General features: G+C 55.7%; 12 protein-coding genes across 12 annotated transcripts; 6 read left to right on the plus strand and 6 right to left on the minus strand.

The window, feature by feature from the left end:
- The first annotated feature begins 1274 nt into the window (after positions 1 to 1274).
- On the plus strand, positions 1275 to 2456 carry L969DRAFT_256250 (uncharacterized protein). Its single transcript, XM_014709550.1, has 3 exons — positions 1275 to 2002; positions 2050 to 2186; positions 2240 to 2456. Exons 1-3 carry the CDS (start codon positions 1461 to 1463, stop codon positions 2314 to 2316), a joined length of 756 nt encoding a protein of 251 aa, XP_014565036.1. The 5' UTR covers positions 1275 to 1460; the 3' UTR covers positions 2317 to 2456.
- L969DRAFT_79898 (uncharacterized protein) lies at positions 2406 to 4927 on the minus strand (the record flags this gene model as incomplete). The annotated part of the gene is made up of 4 exons (XM_014709551.1): positions 4668 to 4927; positions 4319 to 4611; positions 2736 to 4261; positions 2406 to 2668 (listed from the first exon to the last, which is right to left on the minus strand). The coding sequence occupies exons 1-4, from the start codon at positions 4899 to 4901 to the stop codon at positions 2406 to 2408; spliced, it is 2316 nt and encodes a 771-aa protein (XP_014565037.1). The 5' UTR covers positions 4902 to 4927.
- Positions 4928 to 5060: 133 nt separating this feature from the next.
- L969DRAFT_612468 (uncharacterized protein) lies at positions 5061 to 9161 on the plus strand (the record flags this gene model as incomplete). The annotated part of the gene is made up of 10 exons (XM_014709552.1): positions 5061 to 5125; positions 5180 to 6675; positions 6725 to 6976; positions 7029 to 7111; positions 7170 to 7377; positions 7428 to 7630; positions 7681 to 7840; positions 7890 to 8001; positions 8057 to 8232; positions 8281 to 9161. 10 exons carry the CDS (start codon positions 5061 to 5063, stop codon positions 8985 to 8987), a joined length of 3462 nt encoding a protein of 1153 aa, XP_014565038.1. The 3' UTR covers positions 8988 to 9161.
- L969DRAFT_256279 (uncharacterized protein) lies at positions 8994 to 9974 on the minus strand. Its single transcript, XM_014709553.1, has 2 exons — positions 9666 to 9974; positions 8994 to 9608 (listed from the first exon to the last, which is right to left on the minus strand). The coding sequence occupies exons 1-2, from the start codon at positions 9925 to 9927 to the stop codon at positions 9001 to 9003; spliced, it is 870 nt and encodes a 289-aa protein (XP_014565039.1). The 5' UTR covers positions 9928 to 9974; the 3' UTR covers positions 8994 to 9000.
- Positions 9916 to 11986, plus strand: L969DRAFT_90789 (uncharacterized protein). The gene is made up of 3 exons (XM_014709554.1): positions 9916 to 10391; positions 10451 to 11894; positions 11955 to 11986. The coding sequence occupies exons 1-2, from the start codon at positions 10003 to 10005 to the stop codon at positions 11805 to 11807; spliced, it is 1746 nt and encodes a 581-aa protein (XP_014565040.1). The 5' UTR covers positions 9916 to 10002; the 3' UTR covers positions 11808 to 11894; positions 11955 to 11986.
- L969DRAFT_20209 (uncharacterized protein) lies at positions 11948 to 13328 on the plus strand (the record flags this gene model as incomplete). Its single annotated transcript, XM_014709499.1, has 5 exons — positions 11948 to 11987; positions 12121 to 12393; positions 12452 to 12554; positions 12608 to 13010; positions 13068 to 13328. The coding sequence occupies 5 exons, from the start codon at positions 11948 to 11950 to the stop codon at positions 13326 to 13328; spliced, it is 1080 nt and encodes a 359-aa protein (XP_014564985.1).
- On the minus strand, positions 13228 to 16066 carry L969DRAFT_256293 (uncharacterized protein). The gene is made up of 3 exons (XM_014709555.1): positions 16022 to 16066; positions 14135 to 15976; positions 13228 to 14087 (listed from the first exon to the last, which is right to left on the minus strand). The coding sequence occupies exons 2-3, from the start codon at positions 15686 to 15688 to the stop codon at positions 13395 to 13397; spliced, it is 2247 nt and encodes a 748-aa protein (XP_014565041.1). The 5' UTR covers positions 15689 to 15976; positions 16022 to 16066; the 3' UTR covers positions 13228 to 13394.
- L969DRAFT_79910 (uncharacterized protein) lies at positions 15328 to 17243 on the minus strand. Its single transcript, XM_014709556.1, has 5 exons — positions 16736 to 17243; positions 16501 to 16687; positions 16391 to 16450; positions 16022 to 16342; positions 15328 to 15976 (listed from the first exon to the last, which is right to left on the minus strand). Exons 1-5 carry the CDS (start codon positions 16962 to 16964, stop codon positions 15802 to 15804), a joined length of 972 nt encoding a protein of 323 aa, XP_014565042.1. The 5' UTR covers positions 16965 to 17243; the 3' UTR covers positions 15328 to 15801.
- A 9-nt stretch (positions 17244 to 17252) lies between these two features.
- L969DRAFT_20212 (uncharacterized protein) lies at positions 17253 to 18477 on the minus strand (the record flags this gene model as incomplete). The annotated part of the gene is made up of 5 exons (XM_014709500.1): positions 17253 to 17421; positions 17473 to 17592; positions 17646 to 18023; positions 18081 to 18277; positions 18334 to 18477. The coding sequence occupies 5 exons, from the start codon at positions 18475 to 18477 to the stop codon at positions 17253 to 17255; spliced, it is 1008 nt and encodes a 335-aa protein (XP_014564986.1).
- Positions 18478 to 19357: 880 nt separating this feature from the next.
- L969DRAFT_54791 (uncharacterized protein) lies at positions 19358 to 21538 on the plus strand (the record flags this gene model as incomplete). The annotated part of the gene is made up of 2 exons (XM_014709557.1): positions 19358 to 20932; positions 20981 to 21538. 2 exons carry the CDS (start codon positions 19358 to 19360, stop codon positions 21536 to 21538), a joined length of 2133 nt encoding a protein of 710 aa, XP_014565043.1.
- Positions 21539 to 21584: 46 nt separating this feature from the next.
- L969DRAFT_97211 (uncharacterized protein) lies at positions 21585 to 23157 on the minus strand (the record flags this gene model as incomplete). The annotated part of the gene is made up of 3 exons (XM_014709558.1): positions 21585 to 22382; positions 22439 to 22611; positions 22668 to 23157. The coding sequence occupies 3 exons, from the start codon at positions 23155 to 23157 to the stop codon at positions 21585 to 21587; spliced, it is 1461 nt and encodes a 486-aa protein (XP_014565044.1).
- Positions 23158 to 23243: 86 nt separating this feature from the next.
- Positions 23244 to 24971, plus strand: L969DRAFT_79921 (uncharacterized protein; the record flags this gene model as incomplete). Its single annotated transcript, XM_014709559.1, has 6 exons — positions 23244 to 23511; positions 23574 to 23662; positions 23721 to 23854; positions 23909 to 24145; positions 24193 to 24368; positions 24425 to 24971. The coding sequence occupies exons 1-6, from the start codon at positions 23264 to 23266 to the stop codon at positions 24969 to 24971; spliced, it is 1431 nt and encodes a 476-aa protein (XP_014565045.1). The 5' UTR covers positions 23244 to 23263.
- Between the last annotated feature and the right edge of the window lie 78 nt (positions 24972 to 25049).

The following is a 25049-nucleotide window of genomic DNA, read 5'->3' on the forward strand; positions in this document are numbered from 1 at the left end:
CGCTTTTGCGCTTTTGCGAGTTCGTAGAAGATCGAGGAAGGCTCAAGCCTTGTCGATGCCAGTCGAGCGGCTCTGTGCGGAGCTGAACGATGTAGAAAGATGGCGCACTGGCGATAAGGAGTAAAGAGGAGACAGGTCACCGGTCACGCGGGCTTTGGCAACGAAAGGTGCTGACACGCGTGGCATCGTCCTAGAGTGACACGTGGAAGCATGCGGCCTGCTCGAGCACTTGGCGGGCTCTCATCTTCGTCATGCATTCTACTGGTCGGTCCGATGTTTACTACAGTCATGCAGCAGGTGTGAAGCCTACATCCCACTGAGGGTCTTGGTAGAATTTGAAAGTGAAATCTGCTCTCGCGTGTCAACGTACACGCAAGGCAAGGCGCGCGTGAGATGCTCTTGTATAGCTCGGTACAGCGAGCGGGATTGTAACGGTAAAAGGCTTCGTCTGGCTCGCAGATAAGCGACATGAAGCTCGGATATTGATCGGTTTTGAGCACGCGAAGGTTTACTGTCCAGGGGTTCACCACGACATTGCCGTGACAGAGAGCATCAGTCCGACGCATCCCTGGCTGTGTCCAATGATAGCGTCATTGCATAGTAATTCGGCAACAGTCTGAGTACGTCTCGATGAGTTGCCGGTCTTCGCCACGATTATCGTCCGTCTTGATCGTGTCTTGCCATCGAATCGTTAATTCGTAGAGGCCTGAATGTGCAGGCCGATTCAGGAGGTTCTTGCAGGGCTGACCCGATGAGCAGCGACACAGTCAGGAGACGAGGAAGACCTAGACGACAGGTCAGAGGAGCTTAGAAAAGTCATGCGTGCTTCGTCGAGGCCCTCATGGGGGCGAGAAAGCTATCGATTTCAATAATTGACGCGCTTCACTAACACGTGCACTTGCCGGTACCTGCCATGCATGACTTGCCTCCATCTCTGCTTCCTGACCTTTGTGCCTTTGTACAACATCGCGCAAACCGAGCTTCGCATTCTGCGACTACATTGGTTGCTCGGCGATGTGATTGGTTCCTCAATGGTCTTGTGAGGAGAGCGTTCAAACTGTGAGCTAAAGATCGCAAGAGCTATCATGCATCCAGGTCAAGTGAGCTGCCTTGTGGATCATCGACCCCAGCAAGCGAACCGACGTCATAGCTCTCTTCTGAACGCTCCCGGTCAGGCACGCATTCGATCAGATACGATGAGCAAAACCCCCCAAGCTGGTGGATGTTCCATCTGCGGCTTCAACCTCGCCGGCTCCGAACAGGAACCTGTCATACCCACATGCTTTCTCGTCGGCGGGAATATGCGGTTGTCAAGAGTTAAGAGGGGCTCTAAACGGGGCTCCCTAGAGGGTAGTGATACAGCCCTGGTCGTTAGCGCGCCTGCCCCATACGGCCCCATACGCCCTCGCTTTCAACCCGACGACTCTTGGCTAGACGGTCGATTGTCTAGCTAGCTCAACATGCTGGGCTCACACCCTTTGAGCACGATGGGTTTGCTTGCCCTGGGATGCCTGCTCGGTTTGGCCATCTTCGTTCAAGGTGTGCCCACTGACGGCAGCCCCCAACGCGACCACGATCAGTCCCTCGATTCGACTATCGCTCCCTCTCTGAATACATCGAAGCTGTCCCTGCCGGGGGATATGTCATCCTACGGCTTCGAAGTCACAATGGCGCGATCTTTCCGTTTCTTTTCTTACGAGCGTGATGCTTGGACCCGCAGCGTACCCGTCTCGAGTCGCAGAACGCAATACGTTACAGTCGAGACGGTCACCCACTGGTTCAAAGCAACAGAATATCTTGTCGAGATGATCATTCAGGATGGCGTTGAGACTCAGATCACCGAAGATACCCTGGACGACCATAACCCCGGCGAGGCCAAGAAGACGGGCTACAAACGTGTCAGTATGAGCTGGAACGAGAGAATCGCATTGGACGGTAGTCCTGCCGATCTCGAAACGCTGACGAAGATTCGCGAGTGTTGCGAGTTCAACTTCGTGACCACGTGTGTTCAGATTTGCAGTGACGAGCGATTGCTGAGACGGTGGCCAGGTTTGCGGCTGATCCTGCAGTAACGCCGATGATAATGAAGAGAGAGAAGTTGGAGCCGACGCATGTCACTCTCCACTGCTCACCTGGGACCGCGATGAAGATTCCCGTCACAAGAGAGTGCTCGACGCTCTTCCGAAGTAAGTTCATGGTGTCGAAGCAGTCCGTAAACAAGCCTCACGGATCTCCTCAGGCTGGGAGAAAGAGGTCGAGGCACACGAAACGATCGATGCCTATGTCAAGGTCGTCTCGCCGTATGCGAACCAGTAGACGATCAATGCATGACGCGGCGCGCTGTGAGGTCCAGAGTCTATTCGCACAGCGCACAGGCATACATGGATTGACAACGCCTGCCCTGATCAAACCCGAGGACTTGCCTGCTCCCATGAATCGCTGTGACGTTTGCCACCGCGATGAATTGCAGTGACCCGCGCGCTAGGCGCAGCCGCAGACTTTGCAGGAGCTTGAACGCACTGTCGTCGCGCTGATGTGTACACTTTGCCGACCTGTGCGACTTTGTCTTCGCGTTTTTGGCAAGGATAAACCTGCCTAGATCCTAGCTTTGACCCACTGCTCCAGTCCGCCAGCGACAGAGACTTCCTGTACGCTCTTGCCAATCGGACTGGACCTGTACACCGTACGCTGAGGTTGCGATGCCGATTGGTTCGACAGCGTAATCTCAATCTTACCATCTGCGCTGCCAACACTGATTTGCCAGCCCGTCTGAGCGGTCAAGTGTCCGTCGGCAGTACCCGACCCTCGCTTGCCGTCTTTGCCGAAGAGCGTAGTGAGATCATCGACGAGATCGGGGCACTCCAAGCAGATGAGTGCGTTGTTGATCGCGTTTCGTTTGAAGATATCACCGAAGGAGCCTGCGATGACGAGTGGAATGCCTGCATTGCGCAGAGCAGTAGCAGCTTGCTCGCGAGAAGAGCCTGTGCCGAAGTTGTAGCCAGACGCAAAGAGGACTCCCTTGCCATCTCGTGTCGTGTGTGCGGGGCCGGCGGGCTTAGCCGAGCCCTGTGATCGGATCGATGCAACGAGTGATGCAAAGCTGGGATCGTAGTTCTCCATGAGAACCTCTGCCTGTCGATCTGGCGTGATGTCGTCTTGATACGTATACTTGCCAGGGTAGAGCGCATCTGTGTTGAGATTGTCCTGAGGAGCGAACAGCAATGGACCAGAAAAGATTTCTGGGAACAAGGGCAAAACTGCGTCGGTCGTGCTAGACGACACAGAGGCATCTGCTGCATCTTCGCTCGAAACGGCACGAGACAGTGTGATGGTAGGAGATTGAGACTGTCTCGGTTCGATATGATCCTTAGGCGCACAGATCTTGCCAGCTATCGCACTCGCAGCAACGACTTCTGGACTGGCGAGGTATGCTTGTGCATTCGGGCTTCCCATCCTGCCTTTGTAATTACGATTGGTCGCAGAGATGCCCACCTGGCCATCTTCGAGCAAGCCGGTGCCGAGACCGATGCAGGGACCGCAACCTGCAGGCAAGACACGAGCGCCTGCATCGACGATTGCACCCCAATCTCCCGATTCCTCTGCTTCTCGTTGAACGACGCTGCTCGCTGCAGCGACATAAAACTCGACGCCAGATGCGACCCTCTGTCCTCGTAGTACACGAGCTGCGGCTGCCAGGTCCGACGCCCGAGAATTTGTGCAAGACACTAGATACGCCTTGTGGATCTTGATATCTCTCGCTTCGAGCTCCGGCAAAGGCGTAGAGATCTTTACCGAGTTCGGCCCAGACACGTGAGACACGAGAGAGCTCAGGTCGAGTGTGAGTCGTTTCGCATAGTGCGCATCGGGATCAGCTCTCAAGGGATTGGTCTCGATATCTTGCAATCTTTGCGTGGACAAGCGAGGATGTGTCGTGAACTCTGAACGGAATTTATGAAAGTCGAGCTTGCGTATCCGATCATGGTACCAGTCGAGCAGAGTCGAATCGACTGGGAAGACGCCCGCTAGTGCGCCCCATTCTGTGGTCATATTGGCTATGGCGAGTCTCTCGTCCACCGAGAGCGTAGATACACCGGCACCGACGAACTCGATGGCGCAATTGAGTACCTCATCGCGGTTGAAATTGCCACATAGCGCGACGATAACATCTTTGCCCGTCACGCCAGGCGCAAGTCTGCCTGTCAACTCGACCTGAACGACCGTCGGGACTTGCCACCATGTCCGCTGAGTCGCCCATATCGCTCTGCGAGCCAACGCTGATGATCAGCGAACAAGATGGCTTGAGCAGGAAAGAGCTCACGCTGCATCTGTGCGGACGATGGGCGTGCCGACACAGCCTACACCACCATACATATTGCTGTGAGAGTCTGAGGCGACGCAAAGGGTGTGAGGAAACGCGTAGCCTTCCTCTATCATGACTTGATGTCCAATTCCTCGCCCGGCAGGGTAGAAATCGATGTCTCGTTCCATGGCAAACGCTTCTATCTTTGCATACTTTTCTAGATTCTTTGCGGACTTGTTCTGTACGTCGTGGTCAAGAGTGAACACAGGCTGACGGGGATTCGAGATAGCCTTGGCGCCAATCGACTTGAACTGTGCTCGCAAGGCTATCTTCAGATTGGTTAGATCCGAAGAGAAGATGAGCGCACCTTTGATATCACCGGACCGGTGTTGTCATGCGTCATGACGTGTTGAGGTCTGAGCATGACGAAGTCGCCTGCCCTGACTTGGCGACCCTCTGGCCAATCAACGACGTGCCTTTGCACCACTTTCTCGATGTAGCTCTGTCCGGGAACCGCGACGTGACTTGCAAAACTGCGCCGGTCCAGTCGAGTGTGCCGTCTTGCATGTCGCAAGCTTGCAGATCTGACAGGGCAAAGCATCGGAGCGCTCTCTGTGTCAATTCGGCAACTTCAGAATTTCCAGGCACACAACTTCGCGATCAGCTGATTCGCTAGCTGAAAACAAGATGCCACAACGCGCGTCAATAACAATCTACGCACAACGAACGGTCAGAGAAACGCAGCGATAGCGAGCAGGTCATGGTCCGCGAGAGGGCGCCCAAGCCAGCAAAGCAAGAGTGGACAGACACAGAGAACCATGGAAGGTAAATCACGCGTTAGCTGGACTTCGGCGTTGCGTTGATCAACGACTTTTGCAGACGAACAGGCATACCCGTGCCCAAGCATGTACCCCGGGACAGTCATGGCTTCGAAGATGTGTCTGCTTTCTTCAATGCCATGGTACCAGACGATCACGAGACTGGTCTGCCACCCGTAGTCAAGTCGGTAGAAACTGCAAGGTCAAATCGGGCTCCTTTGGCAGATGTCACTGTCGAGTCAAACAACTTGCATGTGCGAGGATCTTTCGTGCCAAAGTATGTCGACTATACAGCGCCGACAAAGGGAACGAGTGCAAGTGTGATGGCACCCGCGAGGGAGAAGCGAGCGCCCAGGCCAGATCTGTACGATACCCAAGGCGGCATGATCGGCCCAAAGACGGGTCGCTACTTTCCTCGCGTGTCTGTAGATTCTCAAGGGTTCGAAGATGTGGACAAGTTCTTCGACCAGTCTGGCATCCTCCCGCCATCACAGGCACCTTTTGTGCATGTCTACCCCCAGCCTAAACCGCCGCCGCCGCCCACTGCAACGGAGAGCACACTTGGCAAACGAGATCGAGGAGATAGACCTATCCTGTTTCCCGAGGGCCAACATGAGCTATATGGACAGGTCGGCAGGAGGACAGGCAAGGTTATGCGGCGCGTTTCTGTCGATTCGAACGGATTTGAGGATGTTTCAAAGTTCTTTGAGGCTAATGTGACGACGGCTTCTACCAAATTTGTCGATTTCAAGACGGGCAAGCTCATCACTGCCGGAGAACGCGATGCCAAGCGAAGACCACAACAATCAGCTGCCTTTGTTGCGGCTGATGTATCGACATTACTTGATGACTCGGTCGAACAGCTCTTTGACGACGATGGGCCGAGTGAATCTGGTTCCAGGCGCGGGTCCCTCCTTGACGACAGACCGAGTATAGACCAGTATGCCATAGACGATAACGAATACGGTCAGGGAGGCTACAGCGACGCGCAACAACGGTCCACAAGTCCTAGCTCGTCCGACGATGACGTGACCATCTCTCGCAAGATCAGCAGGAGTCAATCACCAGCTGAGCGACGTCACTATTCTTCCTCTGCTTCGCCATCTCCCTCGCCTCCTCGCAAGCAGTTTGTACTACCTTCCAAACGGAGAGCAATCCTTCCGGCGCCTGATCTGTCGATCGTACAAGAAGAATCAGAACCTGAGCAAGGCGACGAGACGTTCATTGCGACGCTTCGGAAAGAACGAGCGAGCAGTGCACCCCTCCAGACAACAACCCGCTCGGGCAGAAACTCTGTACGACCTGGCAAGTGGTGGGCGGGCGATAGATCCGAATACAAACGGGGCGACTCTCAAGGTCTCGTCCTGTCCAATGTCGTGCGAAAGCCAGACGATGAGCCTGCGAGACCCAAACGTAGAGCCCTCACTGCCGCGCCTTCACAGCGATCTGTGGAATCAGAACCAACGCCGACGGGTATTGGACGGTTCGACGGCTGGGACGACGACACATCGAGCACAGTCGAGGTGCTCGATCGCTCTGGTAATGTGGTGACGGAAAGTAGGTATCTCTGCATTGCTCTGCGGCTCATAGCTGATACGCTGTGTAGCACTTGTCTGCACCAGCAGTATGCGAGATCTTCGGCCGATCAGGGATGGCAAGATACGGATCGAGCCACTCTTTGACTTTGCGAGCACAAGCGGGGCTCTTGTCTTGACGATCCCGCCCACCGCGTCCAGGAAGAATCGCATGACAGTCGATAACAGGTACTTCTTCTATGTCACCGTCGGATGCCTGCGCGTCACAATCCACAACAAGAGCATGACCGTCTCTGAAGCAGGATTGTTCGTCGTGCCTCCCAGTAAGCTCGCCTTGCTTGCCTCTCGCGCTCGTTCGGCTGACAAGATCAACAGACAATGTCTACAGTATCGAGAACACCTGCGACGTTGAAGCGAAGCTGATGTGCGTGCAAGTTCGCGAAGACGCAGAGCCTGTTGTATGATTCATGTCACGGCAGTCTTCCAATCTTTTGAACGCGTTCGATTTGTCACCAGCGAGCCAAAATGTTCGAAGAGCCTACTGCTGGGCCGAGCAGGCTGCCCATCGAGTTCCAGATCGTCATACTATCCGGGCCTGGAAACGATCTCTATCCGCTCGTCGATCCCGACAACGCCCATTCGCTACCAAAGTGCTTGCTACCTGTCGCCAACCGACCATTGCTCGAAGGTCCTCTTGAGCTGGCCGAAGAGGCAGGCTTCTACGGCAAGCCAGTCATGTCATTTTGTGACCGTACGCTCACAGCCTGCAGATAGATGTGATTGTTCTGGCACCCCAAGCTCAACAAGCGCAACTAAGCTCTTACTTGCGCTCGAGGCGGAGTCATGCAGACACGAGCTCGACGAAGCTCAGAATAGACTTGCATTGCTTCCCTGATGGATCGAATGATGAAGAGCAACATGAGGAGCTAGAGACGGCAGGTGTGCTCGCATGGGCGACTCGACAGCACCTCATAAAGGCGCGCATGCTCATAATCTGTTGATACTACGAGCTTAAGTCGTCCAGCAGACGGACTTTCTTGTGCTTCCTTGCGATCTCAGACTTGCTCCTGACAGCGGGCTAGCACCTTCGCTGGGCTCGCTAGTCGACCGACATCGCGTGGACGACAATTATATCACGACTTTGTACTACGAACGTAGAGCGGGCGGCGAAGAGAGGCTCAAGGATGGTCAGTCAAGCGATATACAACAGACCTCGTCGCTGAAGCATCGAAGCAGGATTACCGCCCGTTTTAGTCACTCTGGACCCCGCAACATCTACCTTGCTCGACCAGAAGGAGCTGGCCGACTTTGACGAAGAGATTGTCATCCGCGCGTCGTTGCTGAAAAGGTCTGCAAGGCGTCCCGTCATCACTATCAGTCCTGACTCGAGCTTTCCGGTTCAGGTTCCCATCGCCGCTCTATCTGACTACCCTCGCCACGACGCATATCTACATCTGCTCGAAGCGCGTTCTTGAGATCCTGCCCGACTTCCCGGCCAGGTCTAGCTTTCGCGACGATGTCGTGCCTTGGATCTGCAAAGCGCAATGGCAGCCGAAACTGGCAGGCAAAGCAGGCATTGGTGAGCTGTTTGGCGCTTGCTCAGAGACTGACTGACGTCCGGCAAAAGGCAATGCGCTCACGACACCGAAGGATCTGACAAATGGAGGGCTCGCTCGCTCGTCTACCCTCCCACCGCCTGGTCACATTCCGTTGCGAACAGAGGCCGCGCCCGAGAAGCCTCGTCAGCCTATACGGCCACCTGTGTCACGGCTTCATTCAGTCTATGCCGCTCAACGCCACACTTCAGCTTTACACCGTCAGCCAATGGAACAAGATACGCCCGACATCACTCGTGCGCCTTCGCTCGAGTCCACGCCAGCAATGACGAAGCAGAACAAGGTAGCCATCTACGTATGGCGTAAATCGCATGGGTTCTGCATCCGAGGCAATACTGTAAAGAGCTACATCGAGCTCAATCGGTATGCGCTCAGGTCGCCCTCGACGCATGCAGCAGGTCATCAAGGCGCTTCGAGTACTGTCTCGGCAGACTCGCTCGTTGCGCAGAACACGACGATGGGCGAAAAGTCAATGGTCAGACGGAGCATTGTCGGAAAGCTATGCACGCTCTCGTCTGGCTGCAAAGTCCTCAATTCTGTCTTGATGGATTCAGTCGTAGTAGGAGAGAACGTCAAATTGGAGAATTGCGTGGTGGGCAAAGGTGCAAGGATTGGCGATCGCAGCGTGCTGAAAGATTGTCAAGTGGGCGCCATGCACGAGATAGCGCCCGAGACAGAAGCGACGGGGGACCAAATGGTCGCTGAGACAGAAGTCTAGTATGCATTGCATTTCAGACTTTGATGTTTGCTCCACCTGACTTGATGAGCTGAAGGAAAGTATCTTTCGACAGATTTGCAAGAGCATCTTCTCTACCCCTACTGCCGAGCAGGTTCGCTCTACGGTGATCTGTGTCGATCGCAGGCGTGGCTGTTGCAGCTGTGGCTGCGATGCGCGGTGTGGCTGCAGGCGCGCCCAGGCCAGGTTTCGGCTTATGAGCTTGATCGACTCCCTGAGCTGCTCTGACAGCATTGAACAACCTGACGACACCCTTTTGAGCTAATCGTCGCAGAGCTTTCTCTTGTTCGGCAGAAGAGACGCCTAGCTCTTCCTGCTCGAGATCGCCTTCAGTTTTCTTTGTCCATTGGGAGAACGGTCTCTGCGGCCTGGGACGCCAATCTGCTATCAGATCCGAAACATGTCCTCGTTCTGCGACTTGGTGTCGAGTCTGCTGTACTTGCTTGAGCGCTTTGCGAGCTTGGTTTGTCTCGGCTTGGGATTCGTGGATTGGCTTGAGGGAAGTGAAGACTCTGTTGGATTTGGTGGATGACAAGGGGGCAGCAGACAGCAGAGCTTGCAGTGAGGCCCCAAACTCTTCTGGATCGAGCACCTTGCGCTTCTCTGTACGTGGCAAGCCTGAGCATTGTAGCCATCAAGTCACCGACAGGGAAAACGTACTTTTCTTGCTGCTGCCTGACTGCGTCTGGGCCCGTCGCTTGGCGAGTGCTTTGCCGATCTCTTCCTCATCGTCCACATCGCTCGCAGGTGCAGCGCCATGCTCCCCGTCCTCAGACAAGTCGTCGCTGTCGCCCTCGCTCAAATTTGACATTGCATCCTCTTGAGGGACAACTTCGATTGCTTTGCCCTTGCCTTTGTGTAGCTTCGGCTGAGTCGGCCTTTGGACAACTTGCGATAGTGTCACTGATCCTTTCTTTGCCATGGCTCGATCAGCAAGAGACTCGTTGGCCGCTTCACTTTCCTCGTCAGGTCGCGCTTTCAAGGCGTCGTCGGCTCGATGACGTCGTCCATCCACTGGGACAGACTCCTCCCTAGCTCGAATCCAGAGTACGAGCACTATCGGTTCGCAAGCAGACGCTCAGTCGTCTTTGGCTCGCGAGGTATCGTTGCCTGTACCCAACCTGCAGCAACTCAAGCCGGTCTCGACATCCTCTCAAAGGGAGGCAATGCAGTCGATGCTGCCATTGCTTGCGCAGCCGCGCTCAATGTGACAGAACCATGCAATAATGGCATTGGCGGGGACGTCTTTGCGTTGTACTGGGATCCTCAAAAGCGCAAAGTGCTCGCGCTCAATGGCTCGGGACGTTCGCCCGCTGCACTCTCACTTACCAAAGCCCGTGAGCTGGGTATAAAGCAGCGAGAGATACCTCTGGGCAATATCAATGCGTCAGTCTCGCGTATCGGCATTGCTACCCGAGCACATGGTCTGATTAGCGAGAAGACAGCGTGACGGTGCCGGGCGCTGCCGCTGCTTGGACGGATGCCCATCGCGAATGGGGAAGCGGCAAGGTCAGTATGAGTGACATACTCTCGCCGGCCATCCAGCTAGCAGAGAACGGATTCCCCGTTGCCGAGCTCACTTCTGCAATGTGGCAAAAATCACAAAAGCTATTGCTTAAGGCGAGCGCCAACGGTGGCGAGCTGCTCATGCCAGACAAGACCGCGCCTCGGCCCGGACAGGTCTTTCGGAACCCTACGCTTGCACGTACATTTCGCACGTTGGCAGAAGAAGGACGGGATGGGTTCTACAAGGGCAGGATCGCCCAAGGCATTGTTGATGTGATCTCAGCCAATGGCGGCGTGATGACACTCGACGATCTAGCGAGACACGAGTCTACCTTTATCGAGCCTATTGGCTATACTTATGGGGAGAAGTACCGACTACACGAGTGCCCACCGAACGGACAAGGGCTCACCGCCCTCATTGCGCTCGGTATTCTGGATGCAATGCACGAAGCTGGCAAGATCGACCTCAGCTCGGTCGAACACAACTCTACAGAGTATTTACACGCCATTCTCGAAGCTATGCGGTATGCCTTTGCAGACACGAGGGCTTATCTGGGCGACCCAGAACATTCTCGCATACCTGTGCAGGAGTTGCTCGATCCAGCGTACTTGCGCTCGAGAGCAGCCATGTTTGATCCACGCAGAGCGAAAGCAGATGTCAAGAAGGGCTCGCCGCCCAATGCAAGTCACACTGTCTACCTATCAGTATCAGACTCGTTTGGCGGCGCATGCTCTTTCATCCAATCGAATTATGCCGGGTTCGGTCAAGGCGCCGTACCTGCAGGCTGTGGATTCAGTCTGCAGAACCGTGGCTCTGGCTTTGTGCTCGACGAGTCCCATCCCAACTGTCTTGCAGGCAATAAGAGGCCGTATCATACCATCATGCCCTCGATGCTCACTGTGGATGACGAGCTCATGCTATCCTTTGGCGTCATGGGCGGTTTTGCGCAACCGCAATGCACAGTACAAGTCATGCTCAACATGCTCCATCACGGTCTGCATCCCCAATCTGCTCTAGACGCTCCCAGGGCGGTCATCTCGCCTTCCATGCCAGACGCAACGGACAACCAGGAAGATTCGGGTAACTTCAATGGTCAGATCTTCCTCGAAGACGGTATTTCGGCAGACACCGTCAAAGGGCTCAGGAAGAAAGGTCACGATGTCCAGGTTGTCTCGGGGGCCAATCGAGGCATGTTCGGAAGAGGACAGATCGTGCAGAAGCTACCCGGGAAGGAGCTCATATGGGCTGCCGGCTCTGACCCTCGCGGTGATGGCCATGCTGCGCCTGCTCTGTAGCTTGCATGCATCTGCTGGAATGCAGTCTCGACGCGCGTGGCTAGCTGAAGTGCTGGCTGGCTCCCGCGTTCGCGCACAGTAATCGTCGTAAGTGGGAAATGTGGCTCGAAGCTCGTGCGAGCAATCATTGAGAGCTTGCAATGGCAGGCTTCAGTGCGAATCGGTTCAGCCTATTAGGCGGTGAGTGCAGTGATCTATCTGTGCCCTTTGGCAGCTCCCCAGCGCAGGAGGACGCAAGCTGACGTTGTGCTCTGATTTTCCTCTGTCGCTCTTCCGCCCTCTTGTCGACGAACCGCTTGCTCTTGCTGGACAGACACCGATGGAGACGATGTTCCCACACCGTCGCAGTCATCGGTACCTGCAGCCACGTCAGCACCGGAGACGAAGCACAAGGCAGGCAAGACGGCAGGCACCACTGGCACTTCTGCCGTAGGAGGAGCCGCAAAATCTGCTGCTGAACCCCGCCGTATTCCTGGCATCGGCGCAAAGACACCCAACGCTCAATCTGGCAAGGGTCCACGGAGGACGGCTGCAGAGGAATCTGGCAATGCTGCCGGAGACTCTCTCGATGCAAAAGACGAGCGTGGTGGGTTTCGTTCTGCATTCGGTCGTCATACCGGCTCATGCGATCCAACACATCGCAGCTGCATCTCGAGCAAAGAGCGAACGCGGTGGTCGTGGTCGCGGCGGACGAGGCCGAGGTGGTCGTGGCAAGCCCTTTGACCGTCACTCCAACACTGGCATAACGTGAGTCTATCGTGCCCGTGCGATGGACTTCATGCTGATGCTCGCTGCTACAGAGATAGCGCTAAGCAAGAGCACCAGGGTTGGGGAGGCGATGACGGCAAACGTGAGCTCGAGGCAGAGAACGCCGGCGCGCTCGATGCAGTCAATGCGGCAGACGGCGCGAATGCCCAGCCCAATGCCGAGGATCACTCTCAGCGAGAGACGCTCATCGATCAGTCCAACGTTGCTGATCCCAAGGGCCCCGTCAGCGCGGATGCTGCGCCCAAGGTAGAAGAGGAAGTGGACAACTCGAAGACGTACGACGAATACCTCGCCGAAAAGGCCGGCAAGACGCTCGGATTCGAACTGCCAAAGGCTAGACAGGCAAACGAAGGATCAGATGACTCTCAATGGAAAGACGCAAAGGTTGCCGAACGCAAGGCATTGATTGATGACCATGAATACTTTGGCGCAAAGGTCCGTTGCTTGGCGTTTCAGTTGGCCTTCGGCTGATACACTTGGTCCCATCGACAGGAGCAGAAAGCGAGACAGCGCAAGCAAAAAGAAGGCAAGACCTTCCTCGACGTCGATCTCAGACACGCTCCCGTCGATTCTGGCAATCGTGGTGGAGATCGTGGCCGTGGTGCTCGTGGCGGCCGTGGGAGAGGTGCCCGTGGCGCGCCAAGAGGACGTGGAGCAGAGAATGGTACCTCGTCTCGTGGAGGACGTGGCGGTGCTCGTTCAGTCAACACCGAAGACGCTACAGCTTTCCCCTCTCTGGGAGCGAGCTCATAGCGCATATCCGCTGCAATAGCACCAGCGCCTGCTAGCCAAGACTAGCTCATCTGTACATGCATGCTTTCATGCACGTAGACAGCGTACAACATGCTCTGTCCTTCCTTTCACTTGAGTATGCTGCACATAGTAGAGCATGCGATCCGTTAGACAAAGCAGCGAATGACTCTTCCTCTTCGAAGATGTCAGTGTAGTGACAGGCCAGCCGACCTGAGCCAGGTCAACCGCAGAGACGGCTGCACTCACGCGCACCAAAAGCAAGGAGCCATCTGCGCGGAACAGCGGGCAATCACGTGCTTCTTCACCTTGCCGCCTTTGCCACCTGACAGGCGATGCAAGGATGGCCTTGCCACATTCGTCGATCAGGATTGTACTACAGCTTGTCGTGAGCACCAGGACCGGCGGATGAGAAGCCAGGAGCAGATTGATGGGCGAGAGTAAGTCTGGCGCAGGCGGCTCCGTACGGCGAAGCGCGCTCGCATACGTCGGCGGGATAGCGTATGACCTGGACAGCTGGGAAGATGGCAAGGAAGGCATGCGCGGTACAGGAACGAGGTTCTGAAATGGCACGACTGCGTTTTGTTGAGATATGCCGAGCCGGCGGGCGCGCATGGTCAAAGGATCGAGCAGAAAGACAGCATGAGGGTAAAGCAGCGCGATCTCGAGGCAGCCCACTGCGTGCGAAAGCAACTTGATTGTGATAGGTTTCTCGGGCAGAGCGAAGCCTCGTCTCAATGCAAGAGGGTTGCGTGGAGTGCCCTGTGGCGAGTATGAGCTCACTTGCTACCTCGACGCTATGCACTTACCTCGAAGGTGTGCAAGATCCGACCGAGCTGTCCGCCAAGCGTAAGAATGAAACAGCGAGACTCGTCTTCGTGTGCGACGATGTCGCACACCTTGTAGCAGTCTTGCAGAACGACGAACGGTGGCTCGCGTCCAAAAGAGAGACCGCGATGCGACTGGCTACCGAACAGTACTTTTGAGAGTGTGTCATCCACAAGAGGCAATTCGAAAGAAGGTCTCTGTTCTTGAGTCTTGCTCTCCAAGGCACTGGGAGTAGGCGCTATTGCGGTGTCTGGTACCGCTGGCAAAGGTCGACGTGCTCTGTCCGTCACTGTCGCAGCCGGTATGGACGTAGTTGGCGTGGCATTGAGCATCGAGAGGAGCGCCTCGTGATCCAGTACATCTGAAGCGCGGGTCGATTCTCGCGCAGTCCTTCTAGCTGGAGGCGTCGCGATGCGTGGAGGATCTAGATGCAGAGGCAGTCCGCCCAGCCAGCTTCTTCGCCATGAATTACGCCAAGATGCCCGCTGTACCGATCTTTGGTTGCCAGGGTCATCAGACTCTCCGAATGCGGTACGACACAAGTCGTTGGCCCAAGCGATCAGGGAGTGCGTATCATCCGCCGTGACAAGGGCAGACGCGGCCATTCTCGCAACTTCGCGTTCGTGCACTTGTTGCGCAATACTAGGTTGGCGGTCCCGCACTGGTCCGGCCACGGGAGGAAGCGCTTGAACGTCTTGCACAGGTACTGCGACCGGTTTCGATCGGGGTTGAGAGCGGTCTGGGTTGAGGAGTTGCGCGGTATAGCGACGCAGATGTGGCGAGAGCTTGTGCTCGATCCGAGCGCGTATCTCTGCGAGATTGTATACACGCACTCTGACGTCGGTTGGGCGCCCAACGGCAAGTAGCAAAATCGAAGCTCGAGGCAGGATGACGATTCTGCTTACACGGATATGTCTAAGGATTGCAACAGGCTTGCAAGGAATTGGCGAATCCAACGCTATAAAGGATAGGCCAAGCGTCGAGCCGAGTAAAAGGTATCGCTCGTCGAGCACTGCAGCAGACGCGAATGTTGCATGAGAGGCAGATGAAAGCGAAGGAGTCAGTATTGTATCTTTCACGACCGATTGAGTGTCGATGTTGACGCTTGCAGCATCAGTAGCGGGCTGCTCGACGTGCGCAGAGTCACGGTTCTGCTCCGTCACCGGCGAATCGCCACTCTGTTCTGTGGCCAAGCGACGCGCGCGAAGCAGCTTTGGCGACTTCAGTGATGCTCGTCGCACGAGTGTTCCTGATGATAATGGCCGTGCGATCTTCTTCCACAGAGGTCTCGGGTTCAAAGTAGCGAGACATCGTTTCGCAAAGTTTTGTCTTAGTGGGACTAGATTGACGTCCGAGGCAATGTGGATGACCTCTTCTGCGTATGTCGCATAGTCGTTGCGAGGCGGTGGATCCTGTTCGATCACATCGTCGGCATTCACAAGCGCTGCAATCGTGGGCGCAATTGGCTCGGCGGCAACGCGCGCGGTGATAAAAGTCAATATCGAGTCTTCTGAGCGTTCTTTGCTGTGCTCCATTGCATGAACGTATCACAGGATGGGACGGAAGCGAACCAGCTCTGCTCGGGGCAACGATGGGCATGTTCGGCAAAGAGCGTTGCCAATGATTGAAGTGCGTGAAATGAAGATGGCTACCAGCTGACAACAACCATAACGACCATCGTCGACGCAAGCGCTAGCGAAGCGATCATCGCGTCGAAACCAAAGCGTGAAGCGGCGCTCTGTGCCGCTTGAGACGAAGCTCCGTTGCTCGGATTTGGCGTGGCAGTGGGCTGGCTGGTTTCTCCCCACGAATATGTCACGCCACTACCTGGATTTTAGCGAGCATCCTACGCAAACGTACGAGCTCACGATGGAGCTGGCGTGGGTGAGATGATACAATTGCTGGACGCAGGTGCAGATACAGCAGTGGGTGTGGGCGACATGCCTTGCTTAAAAGTGTAGCTTGCGTTGTAGACGCCCACGGGCAAATTGAGATCTGCTTGACAGTCTTCGAAGCCTGACTCTGTGTAGACGCCCGGGGCAACCCATTCTGCGCCCATGAGATCGTACGTATTACGGCAATAAGCGTAAGATGTATCATAATCGCCGTGACATGCACGGATGACAAAGATGCCCTTTCCTTGAGCTTGCAGGTCAGGCTCATCCGTCATGCCAGCAAATTGAAACCAGCTTTGGATCGGTGAGCCTCACTTCGAAGGTCTCGAAAGCAAGACCTACTTGTTGGCGCCGTCCACCTCTGCGCCTACTGGATTCCCCACACCTAGCGCACCGTGGTTACTGCGCAGTACATCAGTCAACGCGCACAGCAGCTCAGGTCTATAACGCACTCGTACTCGCCACCTGCTTCTGCCGGCGCAACGTTCATCGGCCTCGCTCGAAAGACACCGGACACCTGCGAGTAGACCGATGTGTTGCGATAGTGAGCAGACAAGATGAATCCGTCTGGAAAGGGTCTCGTATCGTTTGCCGGATTGAGACAATAAGCCACGGCATCCGCTTCGGCCATCACAAAGTCTGCTCCCAACATCAGAGTCGGTTGCACGTGCTTGGGGATTGACTTGCTTTCGTGAACGGGATCTTTGGGGAGAAAGAGGCAGAAATCCGTACTGCTCCTGACGTGCGCTTGTCTGCCTATCCCGGTGAGTGAGGCCGGAGGCAGACCGTTGCTCGGAGGGCGCGGTGTCCATGTGCCGGCTGGGGCGCTTGCTGTGAGTGTTGGAGGTAGCGGACCCGTGCCCGGCGTTTGCGCAAATGCTGACCCGTAGAATGCTAGTAGAATCGCTGCGTACATTGTGTGTGACGGCTAGACCGAGGATGGGACGATCGGGAGGAGGTCAACATGGTCGAAGGAGAGATGGAATTGCAAGGCCCTCGGGCGTGTGAAGGAGGGAGCGTGCCTTGGAAGGTCTGAGCTTACCGAGACGACGCGTCAACGCCACTGACTCATTCTTTCAAGATGCGAATAGAGCCCAGTGTGGCAAGGGGACATGTTCTTTATGCCAGCGAGAACATCATTTGACCGGGCCAGACTGTAGAAACCGAGACGTCATGCAATCAAAGACAGGACTTGGCGACCCGTTCAGTGAGTACGAGGCATGGGTGGAGGGCTGTAGACCAGCTTCCTGGTCTTGATCGGTGCCCACTTGAATCGCTTGACCCAGACGGAGAGCGCGGTGAGCGTCGAGAGCACCAAGACTGTCTGTAAACCCATCTTCTTTCGCTCGTCGGTCTCTGGCTCTGCTGCCCATCTGTACCCATGCATGTGAGATAAGTCACGTCGCACGCAATGTCAAACGTACGAGAGGAAAGAGACGACGTCCTTTGCCATTTGAGATGTCGTTGAGGGCGTTCCGTCTTCAAATTCGACGAGGCCATCGTACAGCACGCGCGCCATTGCGATTTGTGTGCCGGGGAAATAACTGTTACACTCAGTCAGTCAGATCCATCTCCCCTGATTGACTTGGACACGCACGGATTGAAGTTCATCGTGCCTGGGATAGTCAGACCGGCAGGGGCGTCGACGTAGCCCGTGATAAGAGAGTAGACATAATCAGCGCCGCCGTGGCGAGCCTTGATGATGAGCGAGAGATCCGGTGGCAGCGCGCCTGCGTTGCCCGCTCGCGCAGCCTCATCGTTGGCGTACGGTCTCGGCATGTAGTCTGCCAGCTTGCCCGGTCGTTGGAACATATCGCCCGTATCGCTTGGACCATCCTCGTACTCTATCTCCTCTGCCATGGCCTTCACTTCATCTACTGTGTGTGAGACGCCGACGAGGTTGCGCCAGGCGATACGATCGAGCGAGTGACATGACGAGCAGACCTCTCTGTAGACCTGATAGCCTCGTCGGATGCTGCAAACGCTCTGTCAGACCATGGCGTGGCAACGGAGCGGGGGAGAGGGTACTGACGCAGCGTGATCGAAAGCCTCGAAGGGTCCCTTGTGTGCCCAGGGGTAGCTAGGCGGGTGCAAGCCCTCCTCTGCCGGGGTCATCGCCTTCACTTCCGGCAAGAGCGATGGCAGCCCGAACACATTGGCGTACACGGCCATCGTGCCCGCCGACAGAAGCGTGAAGGACCAAGCGGAGGTGCGCGAGAAGAAGAGTGACTGTCGTCTGTGGCCTTAGCGTAGCTCTCGTGAAGCTGTCAATCAGGGCAGCATACCTGTGCCGTCGATCCGCTGGCATGAGCGGAGCTTGCAGTCGAGGCGAATCGGAGTGTCTTGGGCGCCAGAGAGGCAGCCGACAAGGAGCCATAGCTCGGCTGGCTTGCTCTCAAGCCTATCCGGCCTGCCCGAATCAACGACATATTTGTGCCTGTCCACGATCTCTGGGCCAACGGCTTGCCTGTACGCCAAAATTCATCGCGAAATTTGATTGGCCAGCCGAGCGCGTCCCTACAGCCCGCTGGCGGCCGCGACGAGAGCAGCATCTCACCATGGATAGCGAACGAGCACCACTACACATTCATGCACGACTGTCACAGTGCATGCATACAATCCCCGCCTCGAGGGCGGACTCAGCCAGGCTCAGCTTCATGAGGGCGAGCACGAGAATACGTCTGTGATCTTAGGTCGGGCTTAGTAAAACCGCGCGAGCTAGCATAGGCGGTCTCTCGTCGAACGATAGGCCTGACACCATGGACCTTCCAGATGCACCAGGCTCGTTGCAGTGCTCTGATGTGCGCTTTGCTGTACGCCTAGGGTGACTGTTCTCTTGAGAGCATGGCGTGACATCTTTGCAGTCATCATGTACGACTGAGTACAGTCTGGCCCACACCAGTCGCTTGATGTTGACGCCGGGCCATTCGAGCTTCGCTGTAAATCGAATGCCAAGCTGTTGCTCGCGTGACATTGTAGTCGAAGCATTACTGCAAGCTTTCGAAGAACAAGCCCTCAAGAGCTTGTCAAGCCCGGAAACCAAAAGTTGGACGTTTATCGGGCATGCCGTATTGACAGTGTGCCCTGACGATGATACAGAGGATGAGCCTGGGCGAGGCAGAGGGGGTTTGCCATGTTGGCAGCCCGCCAACGCGTCAATCTAAACGTCGTCATCACCGATTCATCGACAGGCCTACAGAGCTGCATCGGATTGAAGACACAAGTGTGGCATCTGTAAGCAGAGTTCGAGCTGCTGCTGCACGGCGTTACGTACACAGCACCTCGGCTCCCAAGCAGCCAAGTACAAGCATGGCTCGCAAGACGATCGACCAATTGCCACTTGGCAAATCGCTGCCCCAGTTCCTCAAACCCGACCCTCTCACGCCTTCCGTCGAGGCAGTGCTCTCGCTGCATCAGTATGACGAGTCTAGTCAAGCGCAACCGCCTTCCATGCTCAGGCGATCACGTCAGATCACAAAGGGCGCCCATTTCTCATTCGTTACGCCCTTGCCCATTGTATTTCCGTACAACGTTCAGGATGAGCCCGAAGAAGCCAGCACAGACGATTCATCTGTGCAGGTCGATGGGTCTGCTACTGTTGGGGCTAGCGCGAGCAACGTAGCGTCGCCGCCCGTAGCAAAGGGCAAGCAGAAAGAGCTTACCGTCGAGGATTGGCTGGCAAGGCTCGAGCCAGACTTTTCGAACCCCGTCGCTGGCGACGCTAGCCAGCTAGCTGTATATTCGTCTCGAGCTCGCAACAAAGACATAGGTCGTACAGAGCTTCTTGGGCTCTCCCAAACGTGCCGCGACGATATCTTGCCAGAGCTTGACATTGAGAGCTCGGAGTCCAGACAAATGCTTGCCGACGTTCTGGGTGCCAAGACAGTCCTTGCCAAGCCCGACGCATTTGCGCCTCACTCGCTATGTTATGCAGGCTACCAATTCGGTAGCAACGCCGGCCAGCTGGGCGATGGGCGCGCCATCAGCATACTTACATCGCAAGCCTCCACTCAGTCACAAACGCGGCAACACGGCTTCTACTACCCGCCCTTAGCAGAGCTGCAGCTCAAAGGAGCCGGCAGAACGCCCTACTCTCGCTTTGCAGACGGTCTGGCCGTCTTACGGAGCAGCGTGCGAGAGTACCTGGGTAGTGAAGCAATGGCTGCACTCGGTGTACCCACTTCTCGCGCACTATCGCTCGTACACCTGCCCGATGTTCACGTCGAGCGAGAGAAGGTCGAAACAGCTGCTGTTGTTTGTCGAGTCGCGCCGAGCTGGCTACGCGTGGGCAGCTTTCATGCGATGTTCCAGCGACAGGAATGGGATAGCTTGCTCCAGCTTGCCGAGTATGCCGGCACAGAGGTGCTCGGCTTCGGCAAGCCAGACGGTCCTCCCAGTGCCGGCCAGGTCATCAGAGCCGAAGATGGCAGAGAACTGAGAGAAGGACTAGCAACACGTATCTTGCGAGATGTCAGCAAGCGCACGGCTTATCTGACGGCCAAGTGGCAAGCTGTGGGCTTTATGCACGGCGTGCTCAACACCGACAACATCTCGCTGCTGGGACTAACGATCGACTACGGTCCTTACGCGTTCATGGACAAGTTCGATGCAAGTACGATCTGCAACCATAGTGATGACGGAGGTCGATACAGCTACAAGAACCAGCCGAGCATTGGCGTGTACAACATCCGCAAGCTCGGCGAAGGCTTGAGCGTTCTCATAGGGTACGAGAGCGAGCATGGCGCTGCCAAGCCAGGATGGGCAGAACACGTACCGATCAAGCAGCTTCAAGCATGGGTCGAAAAGTCTGAGCCTATCATCGACGACGTAGCGCAAGAGTTCACGCTCGTCTTCATGCGCGAATATAAGCTCCAGATGGTCAAAGTCAGTCCTCGTGCATACCTGTCGATATTGACTAATGGCCTGTTGCAGCGATTGGGATTGCTGAGCTTGCAGGAGGATGACTTTGCTGGCCTCATCACACCTCTACTCGATATGATGGAAGCACACGAGCTTGACTATGCCATCACACTTCGAATGCTATGTCAATTCGAATCGGTCGACTCGCCACGCTTCGATACATATCTCAACAAGCTAGTTCCCAAATCGATCGTGCCTACATACCTACGCGATAACGCTCATTCTCAGTGGCGAACATGGTTAGGCAAGTGGCAAGAACGTCTCGAGCAAGACGAAGCGAGTCATTCCAGCTTGCCCAGCCGCACCGAACGAATGAGACTGGTCAACCCACGCTTCGTGTTGCGGCAGTGGATCCTTGAAGAAACCATCAAGCGACTTGAGCAAGATAAAGACACTGCATTCCTCGAACGTGTGCTGGCCATGTCCGTCTCGCCCTTTGATGCCTACGGCGAGGAAGACCTGACCGCACAAGCTTGTGCACCGGAGACGGATGATCTCAAAGAGCAAAGAAGGCTGTGTAGCCAAGGACCGAAAGAGCTACTCGGATTTCAATGCTCATGCAGTTCGTAATGTGGCAGTGTGTCGTACATACAACATTCATTTTTGTACACTGTGTCTAGTTTTGCTGAAGTATGGACGGGTGAGGTGACCTTGTCGATCGCTGAGCTTGCCAGACCTGCAGAGACAGGCAGACAATCATGAGTGTCAGGCCGGTGACGAGTAAGATCCAGGCGAAGATGCGCAGGATCCTATCTTTGGCGGATAGGTCATTTCTGAAGAGCGCCAGGAAGAATAAGCCAGGCAGGATGAAGCTCACTGTCGTTGAGCCTGTCGCGCCGACAATACCAAGAACCACGGAGAGGTTCTGAACGTTCATGGCAATTGTGTATGTCGCAACGAGGATGCCGACGGTCATCGCGATGAATTTGCCTTGAGGGATCTCGTGTGGCGTGGGCTCCTCTTGTTGCGTTCCTTCTACAGCGGCTTTGGCTACCGCTTGCTGACCAGCGAGGACCTTGTCGAGCGAAGCACGGCAGGGATGCAGCTGGAGAGGATAGCTAAAGAGGACGAAAAGGGTGACGCCTATCCGGACAATGCTGGCCAGAACAGAATTATGATAGTCGAGCATGATGTTACTGCTCACTGCTGCGCCGAAGCTGATATAGCCCAGACAACCGACGAGCTGATAGATGATGGCCGCAGCACCGATCGAGGAGAAGCTTGCGATGTTCATCCGGCTTTGCGTATTTGATTGAAGCTCGTTGTAGACGGAGCAGAGGTTCTGAGCGCAGGTGAATGCGAATACGTAGATGGGCAGACTCGTCAGGAGGCCAGCAGACCATCTGAACAAGTGTATCTCGCCCCGTTGAGGTAAGTGGGAAGGGTCTGCTATGTTGACCACGACAAGGAGACACTGTCGACGATGTCTGCGAATCAGCGATAACCGCTGGTTCATACGCGTGGACTGACCAAGCTCGCGACCGCTAGGAGAGCCAAATAGCTGGTGAATCGCAAGGAATGTAGCCGTCTGAGGAAGCCCAGAGGGGTGAGAATGATCATCGAAAGTGAGATCCATAGCCGTCTGTCGAGCAGAACCGGGTGCGGCTCGATGCCTTTGGGCGTCAAGCTGTCGACCACTTGTGCTGCTCCTCGCATGATCAGCGAAGCTCCCCACATAAGCGAAATGATCAGAGCTCACGAGTGAGGCTGCCCATGATGATCAGATAAGAGATGGAGACGCCAAAGCATTTGAGTGCGATAGCGGCATCGAAGAAAGTCGAAGCGGCGGGATAAGTCAGACTGGCGAGCGCAGTAAAGGAAGCCTGACGGCTGCCCAGTCTTGCGCAGCATCTCGAGAGGAGGTACAAGCCCAGCGCGGAGGCTGCGCCTGCCAGACTGATCAACATGAAGCCAGTGACCAGTCCACCTTGGGCTATCGCATGAGGCAGAGCAAGCATGCCAGTGCCCAGGATGGTGTTGGACAAGTTGGCGACCGAGCTGAACAGTGTCGCCTGTCCTGCGTCTTCCTCTGCATGGCTGTCGAGGAGAGACTGAGACTCGGATGCGGCTGCATTGCTCGGCTTGAGGGGACTGCTGCCGCTGCCTTGTTGGGTGACCGACGAGGTGATGGACGAGTCGTTGAGCGTGCCATCATCGTCTGCCGATGTTCGCAAGGGTCTGAATGCCATGCCTCCTATGCGGCCACTGACTGCAGCGTCATAGCTCACTGGGGCTTGCTGCTCGCAGTGGCAACCTCGTCTGCTCGCGCGCCTTGGCTGACCAGCCGACGAACGCATGTCAGCTCTCGACGCACTCCTCAGCGACAAGCCCGTCCGAGCACTCGAGACTGCACGGTACTTGGACTCACTCGACCCGCTCCAGGATTGTCGACAGCACTATGCGATCCCCTCCAAAGACACGATCACGGGCTCCTCCGACAAGGATCCATCAGACTGTGTCTATCTCTGCGGCAATTCGCTCGGTCTGATGCCCAAGAATGTCAGCAAGGTCGTCTCTGAGGAGCTTGAGATCTGGTCATCGAGGTGCAGCACGACCGACATGAACTCGCGCGACGGAGCTCATGTCTCGCTCGTCACTCGCACAGAGCCGTCCTAGGGCACTTTGATCATCCGCTCGATAGACCATGGATGTACATTGGCGACAAGACGTCCGAAGCACTCGGCGAGATCGTCGGTACGCTCACCCGGCGTCAGGATATAGGGTCAAGTGCTCACGGTCACGCACGCGACAGGTGCAAAGCCCAGCGAGGTCATTGCGATGGGTACACTGACAAGCAACTTGCATCTGCTGCTCTCTTCCTTCTACACACCAACAGCGACGCGATACAAGATCTTGTACGAAGAGAAAGCGTTTGGATCGGACCAGGTCAGCAAGCAGCCAACTTGAGCGCGTCCCACGATGAGCTGGTGGCGGAGACAGTATGCATTCGCTTCACAGGTCATCCATCATGGTCTCGATCCAGCAGAAGCGCTACGTGCACTCGTGCCCCGAACAGGCGAGTATACCCTGAGGATAGAAGACATACTCAAAGTCATCGAACAAGAGGGCGACACCATCGCCGTCTCAATGCTGGCAGGCGTGCAATACTACACCGGCCAATGCTTCCAGATGGAACCGATCACTCGAGCGGCGCAAGCAAAGGCGAGCCCGCCAAGCGTTCATCATCACGCATTGCCGTACTGATGATCGTCCGGAGGTCGCAGGGCTGTCTAGTCGGTTGGGATCTTGCACATGCAGTCGGCAACGTACCGCTACGGCTGCACAAGTGGAACGTCGACTTTGCAGCCTGGTGCTCCTACAAATATCTCAACGCCGGTCCTGGCGCAATAGCGGGTCTGTACGTCCACGAAAGACACGCTGACCCAGCAACCAGACCTAGGTAAAGCAAGCCATTCTTCGTAGTCTGCGCGTAGACTCAGCCATATGGGTCTGCAGACTCTCCGGTTGGTGGGGCCACGATGCGTCGTCACGCTTCAAAATGCTACCTTGGTCGCAATTTTCCGCCATGCCAGGTGCAGCTGGATTCCAACTCTCGAATCCTTCGGTGCTAGACATGGCAGCACTCATAGCAGCACTAGACGCTCGCCAGACTGCAGCTAGAGATGGTCAGACAGCTTCTGCCATCTTGCAACAGAAGTCGAGATTACTGACGGCCTACTTGGCAAAGACGGCCAGAGCGAGCTCATGGTACCTTGAGGATGAAGCGCAAGACCGCATCGGTTTCTCCATCATCACGCCCGACGATCCTGAACAGCGCGGTGCTCAGCTCAGCTTCATCTTCCTTCCGTCCGCCAGGGGCGTCATGGAGCACGTTATGCACAGTCTCGTGAAGCAATATGGCATCATTGGCGATGAGCGCAGACCCGATGTCATTCGGCTCAGCCCCGTACCGTCTTACAACACGTATCGAGATGTCCTCCAGACGGTGATGGCCATAGACGCCATATTGGCAGACTACGCCCGTTCGCAAGCAAACGTTTAGAGCGATGACCGCAAATGTTGTAGGCAAATAGCAGCTGTTGATTGCAATACAAACGTACAAACATAGTGATTTACAATC

Source organism: Mixia osmundae, assembly GCF_000708205.1.
Source record: "Mixia osmundae IAM 14324 unplaced genomic scaffold scaffold_14, whole genome shotgun sequence".
Lineage (NCBI taxonomy): Eukaryota > Fungi > Basidiomycota > Mixiomycetes > Mixiales > Mixiaceae > Mixia > Mixia osmundae.